Source organism: Quercus lobata, chromosome 7, assembly GCF_001633185.2.
Source record: "Quercus lobata isolate SW786 chromosome 7, ValleyOak3.0 Primary Assembly, whole genome shotgun sequence".
NCBI lineage: Eukaryota > Viridiplantae > Streptophyta > Magnoliopsida > Fagales > Fagaceae > Quercus > Quercus lobata.
Window position 1 is genome coordinate 14,793,653 of NC_044910.1, and position 14,032 is coordinate 14,807,684.

General features: G+C 29.7%; 1 protein-coding gene across 1 annotated transcript; it reads right to left on the bottom strand.

Moving 5' to 3' along the window:
- Positions 1–510: 510 nt before the first annotated feature.
- Positions 511–5,407, bottom strand: LOC115953180 (cytochrome P450 81Q32-like). The gene is made up of 2 exons (XM_031070714.1): positions 4,487–5,407; positions 511–1,137 (listed from the first exon to the last, which is right to left on the bottom strand). Exons 1-2 carry the CDS (start codon positions 5,384–5,386, stop codon positions 511–513), a joined length of 1,527 nt encoding a protein of 508 aa, XP_030926574.1. The 5' UTR covers positions 5,387–5,407.
- Positions 5,408–14,032: the final 8,625 nt, after the last annotated feature.

Here is a 14,032-nt window from a genome sequence, read left to right on the forward strand (position 1 = left end):
TATTTCCAAAAAATTACAAATAATGTTACTAGAACAACATTACCAAACAAGCCTTAAGTTTTTGTCAATCTCCCTAGGCTCATATATAAGTCAACAACTTATAAATGATATTTCTTTGTTGCCTCTGCTCTAGTTAGGAAAAAATTATCTCCTCTGTCCACTTCATAAGATAATTTTTGCTAGCTAGGTGGCTTTGCATGTGCAAAATTGAGTATGTAAGAATTCTCTTGGTTCCCTCCAAATTCATGATTCCCTAAATATAAACCCCAATTTCAAATGTATAAACTTGGAAAGGAAATTTGAAATAACCCAAATTCTTTCTTATTTCTTAAACAACCTTCGAAATTGAAACAAACTATTATCATGTGCAAGATAACAGAAAAGAAAAAGATACAAATATACATGAATACAACAATACTATAATGTACTACTACCAGTGTACTTATTATAATTGATAATTAATACTAAAACATTCTTTGAAAATATAATTAAGTTTTTTAAACCTTATGTTTAAACATTATCCACAAACTTAGAAAGAACCTCATTCATAACTGGGCGCACTTTAAAGTTGGCCTCCAACGCTATGGCTTTGGGCATAGTTGTCCCATCACTTTCAGCCATGTCAATCGCTTTCTCACCCAGCCTCTCCCACTCAAAGCATTGAATCAGTGATCCCAAAGTTAAACTCATAGTTCGTTGTGCAAGGCCTGCCCCAGGACAAGATCTCCTCCCTAGTCCAAATGGCATTAACTTGTATGCGTCAGCCTTGTTAGTTTCAAACCTTTCAGGCTTAAAACTAGCTGCATCATCCCACACATTAGGGTCTCTATGAATGGCCCATGCATTAACCAATAAGATTGTGTTATGTGGTACATCATATCCTTGGATGGTACAATCATCTGAAGACATGTGAGGGAGGAGCAATGGGGCTGTTGGATACAATCGAAGGGTCTCTAAGATAATACTTTGAAGATAGGATAATTTAGAGATGTCCAATTCATTGATCAATTTGTCTTCTCCAATTTGGTTGTCTAATTCAACTGTAACCTTCTTCAATACATTTGGATGGTTGAGAAGATTGGCCATTGCCCATTCTAATGTTGCTGATGATGTGTCAGTCCCTGCAAGTATCAAAACCTATCCAATATACATTAAAAAATAGATTTATTTTTGGTAATATTAAAAATGGGTGATCCCTATATATTCCAAACTTGATTAAACCATCTCAAGTAACTCTCCCCATCTTTTCATCAATAGGGATCACCCATATTTTGATTTCCTTATATTACTACTCAGCTAGATTTATTTGTTTGTTTATTTTTATAGTTCTAATAGTATTTAGCTAACTTAACATTTTTATTACATTTAAGATAATTTTATTAATATATTTTCTTTTAACAGTCCAAAATGCCATCGAGCATAGTTGGTCTTATAGAAGTCATATAAATTTTTTACATTAACCTAATATGTATTCTACGTTTACACAATATTTCTAATATGTTTCTTCTTTTCATCCACCTTATTCTTCTCCTATCATTCACATTTTATTTAACCTCTCCATATTTATGAATTATAATTTCACTAAAAAATATTTTGAGAAAAAAAGTAGAGAAAATATTATAAATTAAGGACCGTTGATAACATAAAAATATAACTTTGAGAAAATGCAAAGACCAATCTATTTGAAATTAAAATATTTCTCTCAATTCGACTCAATTTAAACAAGCTTTTATTATATTATACTCATCAAACCTACAAAAACAAATAGATAGTTTTTTAAAAATAATTTGCTTCCCTTTCTCTTACTGATATCTAAACCCAAATATATAGACATAATTAGCATCCACTTTCTTTATTTCTAAATTTTATTTCTCATATCAGATATTAATTAATAAAAAAGTAAAGAAAAGGAAATGAGGGGAGTTTTTTTTTTTTTTTTTTTTAAATAATAATATTGATCCAATAATTTTTTTTCTTTATCCTTAATTAATTTCAGAGAGTGAGAGTAAACAAAAAAGGATAGCATGGAGGACCTCAAGATACCGTTGGTCCATGTACGAGTTTACCTCAACATGGTAGCAGCACTTGAAATTCAGGTATGTATTAATTAACCAAAATGTCTCTCTCTTTATTTATTTATTTAAGGGAGCTATAGGTGTGGGGTTATTTTCATGTTTTGGAGTCTTTTTGAGCGAGTTTAATTTTGAATGAAAACTAGGTGCAATTCTTGGATTTCTAAAGTTCAAATTTTAACTAAATATATACAATATAAAAATAAAATTTAACCATATATACTTCAAGAAAAGCTCGAGAGCTAGGATGGCCATGACCGTAGGTCTAAAAAAAGTTCGGTCTGTGGGGAGATTCAGTTTTTCATGAGTCCAACCAAATTGTGAATTTTTTTTTTTTTTTTTTTGGTTGAGAAACAAACCAAATTATGAAGTCTATATGAAAAAAAGAGGCATAATTTATTTATTTATTAAAAAAAAAATAATAAAATTCCATATAGCGGAAATTTTGTCAAATTATACTAATTTTGTTTTGAAGAAAGTATTTTAAATTAGTCATTTTAAGGGTACATTTTTTTTTTTCTACTGAATTATTTCAAGATTACTTAGAAAATTATAATGGTTCTAAAACTGTGAAACATGACTTACTAAAATTGTTTTGAACTTTAACGTTTTAGTTGAAGTTTGAACTCAAAAGATGTGTTTTGAAGTACAATGTTGTATGCAACGTAAAATTATGTTTTTAAAATAAGCTTCATAAAGCTAAGAGTTTTCTAACTCAATTGGTACATGTTGATCAATGGCGAAGAACCCTAGTTTTTTTTTTTTTTTTTTGGAATTCAGAGAACTATAATTTACAAGCTTGACTATTTCTTGTCTTAGTTTTGTGTCTGAGAAAATATTAGGAGTAGGAAAATTTTACTTCTTTCTTTTGACTTAGGATCTGTTTGAGATTCGCTTATTTTGATGAAATTGAATTTTTTTTTTAAAGTATTGTAAATAAAGGTAAAAGTTAGCTGAAATAGTACAATGAGACTTATGAATTATATCAAAAAGTGTACTAAGACCCATGAATAATAGAAAAAATAAGCTGAATAATAAAATAAGTTGGCAAATTTCATCCATGCCAAACACACACTTAATTATTTTTCTAAAGCCTTTAAGACTTCACATATTTCTAAGGGTTCGTTTGAATACAGCTTATTTTGCTAAAAACTGAAAACTGAAAACATTGTAGCAAAATAATTTTTAAATGTGTGAATAGTGCTGTGGGACCTATTTTTAATATTTTTTTGGAATAAAGTGGTTGTAGGACCCGTGAATAGTGCATGAACAGTACGTGAACAGTGTACTTTATCCCCTAGAGCTGAAACGCGTGGAGAAAAAAAAAAGAAAAAAAAAAAAGAAAAAAAAGAGGCGTGAAACGCCAAAAACACAGACACAGGAGAAAAATGCTGAACCCAAATGCTCACTAAGTCTAGAAATAAACCATACACTTCAAGGTTCAAAAGAAAAAGGTGATGTTAGGGTCTGTTTGAATACCACTTATTATTGAAAACTGAAAACACTGTAATAAAATATTTTTTAAATATATAAATAGTACCGTGAGACCTAGTTTTAAAGTTACTTTAATGAAAAAAAAAGTACTTGCAGGTCTTGTGAATAGTATACAGGACCCACTAAAAAACGCTGGACGCGCAAAACTCCAAACGCTAGATGCTATAAAACATATACTTAGTTACTCCTCAGGTATGCTTTCCTTCTTTAGTTTTATTATTATTATTATTATTATGTTTTTTAGAAGTGATGCATATATAGGCCCCGTTTGGTACGTAAGTTTAAATACATGTTTTTAGTTTTTAAATAATATTATATGTATTTCTATACACTTTTTCACCTACACGTATTGTAAAAGTGTTGTGAAACACAATATAGATATAATACAAAGGAAAAAATTTTGGCCTCATTTTAAACTTGGTCCCCCTACAGACAAATTGCTAATTCCGCTATTAATCTTAATATTTTCAATAAAGACATTTAAAATTTGAATCTATTTCATTAATCATCACACTGAACAGTTCTATTTAATTATCAAATAAACTATCATACTATTAACACATTCAATAGAGAAAATCGTATAGACACTAATGTGCACTACACCCTCAAGGCCTCAACACTAATCATGTGTACTCCAACACAAAACATATTAATTGAAGTAATTTCACTATTTTATTAATTGTATTTTGCATGAAACCTTTTAAAATTATGGTTAAATGATTAAATTAATAATTTTTAAAAGGTTAAATAATGTAATATTATATTAACTACTTAACACCGTATCCTTTTTGTTGTTTATTCATTTTTCATGATAATTTACGTATAGTTTTCTCCTTATGTATATCAATTGCGCCCTAGTTATTTTATTTATTTATTTATTTAAAAAAAAAAAGCTCTAAAGAGAGATGGAGTGCAGTTACCATTATCAGCCCTTTGATAATTTGGTCCGTGTAATATTCTGGCTGTGATTTTTGCAAAGAAAGCAGATGATCAATCATAGTGTTTCCCTTCTGCTCCTCCTTGATCCTCTTCTCATCAATAAGGGCTTGCCAGAATGAGTCTGTTCTCTTGGCAAGTCTCGTCAAACTCTTCTCCAAACCCCCATGATCAATCCAACGCAACAATGGCACAAACTCTCCTGGATTCGACGCTCCTCCATACTCGAAAACCTCCCGCATTATCTCCCTAAACTGCCTCGCTTCTTCGTCGTCCACCTTCACGTCCTCACCGTACCCATAGTACCTCTTCCCTGCCACCATTCTCATTATTATGTTAAATGTCAGCTCTGAGAACATCGATTTCAACTCTACCTTAGCAAAACCTTGGCACGAGTTGCGTGATAGTTCTCGTACCAAGTGCTTGACCTCATCCTCTCGAATGCCTAAGAACATGTTGAGGCGGTTAGCTGAGAATATTTCTAAGGCACTGATGCGGCGAAGGTTGCGCCAATGGTCTCCATAAGAGGCTGATGCCATGGTTGTGCAGTTGTAGCTTAGAAGCTTTCCCGCTAGAAAGCGAGGACGGTTGGCTAAAACAATGTCGTTCTTGGTAAAGCATTCTTCAACAGCGGATGGAGATGATACAATGACTACGAGTTGGGATCCAAATCGAAGGGAGAAGATGTTGCCATATTTTTGTGAAAGGTGTTGAAAAGTACGATGGAGAGGTTTCTTAATGAGATGAAGATGACCTAGAATTGGCAAAGAAGGTGGGCTTGGTGGGAGGTGTTTGTGTTTTGTTCTTGTTTGGAGCAAGAACTTGAAAGCTACTGCAAGGAGGAAAAGTAAAGCGAAGAATGAGTAGATTACAATGTGTTCCATGCTTATTTGTTTTTGATATGAGATTGAGATGGTGAAGTGATTTTAATGCTTTTTCATGCTTTGTGACTACGTCTTGGAAACACGTTGTATATATAGGGGGACTGCATGTGTAAAATGTGGTGCAAAGAAATGTACGGCCCAAAATCCTTGTTTTAATTTGTATTTTTTGTCACTCAAGTTAACAGGCGGGGTTGAATTTTCTGAATCAATTTATTAAAATAGTGGTTAGTACATAATAAGAGTTTTATAATTCAATTAATATTCTTTACGTTTTCAATAAATATATCCATAGTTTAACCATTACTAAAAATGTGTTCTATAGTCATGGTTATTTTAGTTGCATTTTCAAAAATGAGGTTACAACTAACCTATAACTGCGTTTCTAAGAAATGCAGCTTAAACAAACTACTGACCTATAACCATGTTTTCAAATCTCACAATCTAACCTTTGAATTATTAGAATAAATAAATAAATGGTATTAGTGGTGTTGGTGTTGAAACTAATTGGAAGTGAATAGTATCGTTTTATTTAAAAAAAAAATTAATGGAAGTGAAATAATTTATTTCAATCAAATAAAATTATTTCGAAAAAAAATATTGTATTTCTAATTTAGTCTTTCTCTTATGAATGCATCTTAGCTTTATGTTTTTGAGAAGGCATCTTAGCTTTAAATTTTTCATATTTTATTTTATTTTATAGATTTAAAAAATAAATGAATTATAGGGGTAGTTAACAATTAATATGTTTTAAGAATAGAAAAACAAGATCATGTGAAATTATCAATATATGTTTGCAAAATTTATTTGCATGGATTTACTAAGTCCCAGTTCATACACTTGTGAATCTTAAAGAGAAATGTTATATTCACAATATTTTCATAACAAATTTTAAGTGGCAAGTCTACTGTTGAGCAAAAACGTAATTTTAATGGTAAGTTTAAATTGGATCCAATAACAACTTACAACTTAACACTTCTCCAGTCTCAAATGGTGGCTTAGCCTGTGCTTATAATTAAATCATCAAAAGTATCCTTCTAAACAAAGAGACACATAGGGTCTATTTAGGATCCGCTTATTTTCTTGAAACTGAAATTTTTTTACTAAAAATACTGTAGGTAAAAATAAAAGTTAGCTGAAATAGTACAGTAAGACCCATAAATAGTACCAAAAAAGTATAATAAGACATTTAAATAGCAACAAAAATAAATTAAATAATAAAATATACTAACTTTTTATATTGAAATTAAAAGCAAGGCCAAAGTCAGGAATAAACCACTGAAGTCTGAAGATAATGTACCGCTGCCCCTGCAGCTGAGATAATTATGAAGCAAAATCACTTAATTATAATTAGTTTTTATCACGTGCGATAATTAGTTGATTGCGTGCATGCGTTGCGTCAGCGAGTACGCATAATTGTTTTCTTTTCTTTTATTTTATCTCCTTCCAATTGCGTCATCGAGTGCGTGATCCCATTAGGGTTTGCTTCAAACAATGGAACTTGGAAAAATAAAAACCTGTCGGCATGCAATAGTTGGAAAAAAAGTGATAAAATAAATAATAAAAAATTCAAGGATCAAGATTCCACATCCATTTATTTGCTTACGTATTGGCATACGCAAACATATATGTATATACACACACACGATCAAGAAGCCAATTACATTTAGGTGTAAATGATATTTAAATTTTAAGTCTTTTATTCTACGATAAAAAATCAAATCTCAAATTAGAGACAGCAATGAGATTTTTTTATGAATATGTTTACTGTTAGGCAGGGGCGGAGTTGTGTTTTTTTGTGGGGGGGGGCGGGGGGATTTTAAATATATATAATTATTTTAATTTTGAAAATGTTTTCAAAATTTAGTCTATAAAAATAAGAGCTGGCTCTCCCAAATATTTGAATTAGTCCAATGATACTTTTAAAAAAAATAATTGGTCTAATAGTAATAAAGATATAACTTTATTTTTCACAATTTTATTTTTTATTGTAGAATATGCTTTTATATCTGTTAAATATTTGATAAATTTTGGCATCAAATATGTTTGAATCTATCTTTTTTAAACCTGCTATGTGGCAATTAACAAGTCATTGACTCATTAAAAAAATTTTGTCATTAAAACTATACATGAAATGTGTCTTTAGTTGTCACATAATATGTTAGAGTAAAATAACTTCAAATATGTTTGGAGACTAATTTATTTCTCCAAGTTTTGGATCATTCATATTCTTGAAAATTTCATTAGTTAAATTGAAAGGTTTTTTACTTACTTTAGTATAAAATTTGATAATCTGTATTTAAAATGAAATTTTCTAAGAATTTCACTATGAAAATGGAAAAAATGAATTTTATTTTATGAAAGATCACCATCAAACATAATTTTGATAGAAAATACTAAACTCTATTTTTTTTGCTAGGTGTGTGTATATATATAACTTATCAAATAAAAAAGTGTGGGTATATATATATGTGTGTGTGTGTGTATAATAATAAAAACGTGTGTGTATATATATATATATATATATATATAGGATTGGGATCAAGTTACACCTAGTGTAAATCTAAATAATGTTACACCAATCAATATTTTTTAATTGGATGTGAATTTTGGCAAATCGATCGTTGGATTACATTATCTTTGTATATTCTCTATGCTTGCAAAATTTCAAGGTGATCAAAGATTAATAGTCATGTTATCTATCAATTGTATAAATTCGAGTTTTTGTAATTGAAAATAATGTATAAAAGATGATTTTGTGTGTGTGTATGTGGAGGTTATCTTGATAAATATATTAGTGCCACAACTTGGCCCCCCAAACAAAAATTCTTGGCTCCACCCCTGAGTCTAGGGTTCCTATAACTTTATTTTACCTTTAAAAAGCAAACTAGCATTAATCCAATGAAATTCTCTTAGAAGATACTAAAATTTCTTTACAGAGAAATTTTTTTAAGGAAGTCTTTTAGCAGTAAAACAGTAAGATTAAATTCTTACTATTATATATGATGATGCAAAAATACTTTAAAAAAATATACTAAACTTTACTTTTCTTAATTTAAATTTATGGCATAACAACCTAATATTAAATTCAAAAGGATTTAATTAATAAAATTTAAACACATACTGCTAAAAAAGTCATATGAATTTCATAATCATGAAATCAGTGCTCCATCGTATTAAAAAAGTGAAGTTACTTCTTCTCTACAATAATCTCTTAAATATGTTATCTAGATAACCATAAAATATATTGGAGATCACGGCATAGGAGAAGAATACGTTATGTGCATAAATCTTTCATAGTTCTAAGAATGGATTTGATTTTTACAAAAAATAATTTTACCATATCAAATTATGCCTTTTCCCGCATTTTCCCATCAACCAAATTGAACGTTAATTAAACAAACTATATATATATGGACCAAATTAGAAAATGAAACATACCCACTTATCGTTTCCTCTCCAAAATCAATTGGAACAGAGCCTATAAGACCAAGATAGTTTATTAGGGAAGTTTTATTAAAAAAAAAAAAACCATAAAAAACACAAACCCAAAGCCTTTAAATTAATTAAGAAATTCTTAAGATATCGATATGCTTAACATAATCAATTAGAAGAGGGACCATCATTTGCAACATAAACTACCATTTGCTCATCTTATTTACACGGATTTCAAATACAACACCACAAACAAATTACACATTTATGTAATTAACATATTTACACGTATTTCAAACACAACACCACACACAAATTACACGTTTATGTAATTAATATAGAAATGGGTCAGGAAACAAATCAAATGTTGTAAAATATGAAAAAAAAAGAATTTGTTCAATAAAATATTAAGCCCTATTGCCCTAACTATTTAAGTCTAGCAAAATAAAAAAGAGTAATACTTGATATTAGATTTAAAACAAAGCAATCAAGTTCCAAAAGTCACGTACAAATATCTTAATCAAAACCACACCTAAATCATATCATATCAAAGAAATCTACTATAAAGGTTTCGTTTGAATACAGCTTATTTTGCTGAAAACTGAAAATACTGTAGCAAAATAAATTTTAAATGTATAAATAGTACCGTGGAACCCATTTTTAATATTTTTTTTTTCTGAATTAAGTGGGTGTGGGTCCCGTAAACAGTGCATGAACAGTACACAATGTCTCCTGCACAGTGTAATTTGCGTGCATGAACAGTGCGGGTTACTGTTCATAAGCCTAAATGCACTATTCATGTTCCATGAACAGTGGAAGAAGCAAACGCAGCTCAGGGAAATGCAAATCCAAACGCTCACAAAGAAGTAAAATAAAGGACACCCATTTAAGTTTTTGGTTTCTCTTAGGTAAGTTTTATTTATTTTTTTTTTTGAATTCTCAACTTTTGAACTATTTTGTGTGTTTTAGGTTTTGATTATTTTATGTATTTAGTTTGTAAGTGTTTTGATTTTTTCAATTGACTATCATTACGAAGAATTTGGTTCAAAACATGTCTTTTATGTTCTGTAGTGCAATCTGATTTTAGGTTACTTTTATTTGTTGATTGTTAAGACTTAATCAATGTTTATCTATTTTTATATTTTTATATTTTGTTTGTGTTTTGAGTTAATTTCTTAGCTATTATGTGAAATTCCTACCATATTTCTTTGAAAGTTTAACTAAGTTCAATTTAGAATTCCTCCCATACCTTTTTAGATCATGGATAATATTTAGCTAAATTAGATTCATCGGTCCAAATTCCTATGTAAGTCTATCTTTATTTTAACTTCTTTTTTCATTTTCTTTTTTAAAAGCTTAGAAATTTGGATTGCTTTTCATGTGTAATATTAATATATGTGTTCTTAAAGGCTAAAACACAATATAAAGAAAATTCATGATTACAGCCGTGCAACGCATGAGACTTTCACTAGTACCTAAATAAAAACCAATCCAACCAAAAGTGAATCATATTTAACGCTCGAGTAATACTACATTCATAAATTATTTTACAGCATTTTTACAAATTGATGTTGTAGCCAATTTCATACTGGTTTTCATCTAAGCGTACCACTAACATCACTTTATCATTTACCAATAACCAATCACCACATCAATAGTTTGTAAATTTTTTTTTGTAAAAAAATTTGTATCTTTAGCGTTACTCTTTAATGAGGTGGTGAACATTTAACAATGTTGTGGTGGGAGGTTGGATGTTGATGGCCAGTCTAACAGTGTTTGGCACTGTAAGACCTCTCTCTCTCTCTCTGGGTGTGTTTGCGCGCATGCGTGCCTCATGGAGTTTGTCTTTCTATGTGCCCACTGTTTCAACAGTCTAATGTTGGTGGAACACTGAATTTTGGCTTGACTTATACAATCGTGGCCTCAAAATTCTCTGTTTCTCTCTGTGCCATGCTGACTCTCACGCACTCTATGATCCTCTCGATCTTAGACTTTTGTTTTTTAATAGATGGTGAAACAATGCATTTTAAGGAATTCAACAACTTTATCTTTTGAACTGTACATTTGACAAAAGTTCAAACTCTCAATAGAGCGATATAGAAAAATATAAATCATTTTAAGAATTTTAAAGAATAAACTCTCTCTTAGGCTTTGCTATTGTAAATTTTATTAATCAGAACGCATAACTTTTAAAAGCATTACTTTTTCTTTCTTTTTTGTTTTCAATGAGAAGAAAACAAAAATGACATGAAAATAAATTCATTTTAGATGTTCCGTTCTCTGAATGATCAAATCAAAAGCATATTACTATGATGTTTGACAATATATATATATGATACAATTGGTTCAATCAATTTTTTTTTAATATTAATACAAGTACCAACTTAATATTTAAGCCCCATTCTATTATAAAATTCAGGCATTAAAGTGTGCGTTTGGTGTGACTATGTTTATAATTTATAAATTAAGACAACCTACTTTTTAACCATAAATTTTTAAAAGGCATAATCTTTTTAAAAGGCATGGGCATGATGAGGTGGTCACTTATTGCATGATAACGTGGTCATGATGGTTGACTACTAAATAAAATCATAATGATGATATATATGGCCCAATAAATTAACTACTAAGAAAAGAACCTTCTTTTTATACCATGTGGTTAAAATGTTAAATAGTTTTATGGCATGTGGACAATTGTTGTAAAATTTAGTTAGACATGCATGTGAATCATGTGACTAACTAGTTTGTTACAAGTTACAAACGGGCCAGGTTTTCTCTTTTAAACCAATGAAGTCTACCGATAGCCATTGGTGCTATTTATAAGCTAATGTCAAGTTCTTGACTTCACTCACAAAACAAACCTATGTATGTTTCGCAAGGTAGCCAGTTGAACAACTAAAACATGGCCCTAAACAAAAAAAGTCTCCAATAACACCACGACATTTTTGTGATAGCTTTTGTCTAGCTACAATTTCACTTAATATATTTGTATTGGATGTAATTTTTTGCAAATTCATCATTGAATTAAATTTTTTTCTTATATTCGATATATACTTAAATTTTTTTCTAAAAAATCAAAGATTAAGAGCTATGATATTAATCAACTTTGTCCCTATTTTTTAGCATAGCTTCAAAAATAGATAGAATTAAATTGAATTGAATATACTCAATTAGATGATTTGTTCAATTTTATTTTTTTAATTGTGTATTTTGAAATTATTATTATTATTATTATTAAGGACAAAGTTTAGCATATAATAGTTAGGAGCTATCTCTTCCAACTCATTACATGGAGATTTAATAAGAACAAAGTTTAGCTACAAAATTGGTTATAGTCTAAGGTTACAACTTTACTCAATAAAATAAACATTATTATATATTTTGAAAATCTAACTGTTGAATTGCATGTTCTTTATGCTCTCAATACATATGTCAAATTTTGTGTCAATCAGATATTATTTATTATATGATCTAAAAGTTTATATTTTATACATAATTTTAAACTACAAAAACTTGCAATTTAAATAATGATAGGCCAAAAACGTATTGACCTCTTGTGATGAATTAATTGATTAATTAGCCAAGTTTATTAATTAATCAAATTAACATGCAAACGCATGGTAGCACAAACAAATCACTAATTAAACTAAGTGCAGTGGAAATTAAATTGACACGGTGATTTGTTTATGAATAGGAAAAACCAACACGGTAAAAACGAGTAGTGATTTGTTTAAGGTCACCACTCCCGAAATTTCACTATTATCACAACAAGCGATTACAAGTAAATGAATCTCAGTACCTTATATCAACCTACAATTGAACCCTTACCCCAATATCTAATTGGACTTCGTTCTGTAATGACAATTTCTCCTTTTGATGCACTATTTCCAGTACATGACTAACCAATTATGCGGATTCTAGTACGCGACTTCAATCACCAACTAGAGAAGGTTGTTAGTTGCAAAGTTTTTCAGTTCATCCCAACGATGAAGATCAAGAAGATGCTTGGTCACAAAATCCTACGGTGCACAAAACACGACAACTTCTTCACAAGAACGATGAACTAAGACAAATTCTGTCTCCAGTTACAATTTGCTTGAACAAACTTTACTCAACACTTGTGCAACTTGTGTCCACTTTGACAACCCTTAAAATAATCCTTTTATATGTTTAGGATTGTGAGAAAAGAAAGGCCAAACACATAATCTCGGATTGGAGTCAAAACAGAATTGAAATTCTATTTTTCATAAACCTCGACAGATGTCTATCTATTGAGTAGCTGTTGAGCCACGAGGCTAGAACAGCTCTTCAAGCTCGATAGATAACTAGCTATTGAGTTAGTTATTGAATTTTAATGAACTTACACTTTTCAGCTTGAATCTTAGACAGACTTGCATGGTTTCAACACTTGATCTTGAAACATAGTTTCTTGAAGTATTAAACACATCCTAGATCTACCTAAATACAAGTAAATTGCGTTTTGTCAAAGGATTAACCAATTACATAAAATAGTAACATATGTTCCTAACAAGTGAATCACATATGTCCTAACAAATAATTTATTGATGACATAGTTATTAATTTTTAATTTTCTAGAAATTTTGCAAGTATGAAGGATATAAGAAGAAAATGTAATCTAATGATGGATTTGTCAAAATTCATTTCCAATAAAAAGATGTTGAATAAGGTTGTAACCTAAGGCTACGACTAATTTTGTAGCTAAACTTTGTCTATTTAATAATTCATATATATTATTTAAATAAGTCAATGGCTCATTCAAGAAGTCATGTGACTAAAATTACACGTGAATGGTCTTTTCAACTACCACAAAATGGGTCGGAAGAAGATAGTATCAAACTAGTTTGAAGGTAAGCTTTTTCCTATTATTATTTGCTCATAATGGAAGGAAGGCATTAGGGTAGCTTGGTTTAAACAAGTGACATAGGAATTGAAAATTTGAAGGGATGAGTAGGAGGGTGCTACTTAGGCTACAAGGGGACAAAGTGTGGCTGATAAACAAGGTTATAGCTAATAGTTACAACTCCTACTAAAACATTAACATTACTATATATTTTTTGAAAATCTAGCTGTTGGATTGCATAATTTTTTACTACAAAAACTTGAAATTTAAATATTTGATTTTTGATATAACTATTGATTTTTGATCTTATGGAAATTTTGCAAGCATGAAAAATATAAGAAGAAAATGTAATT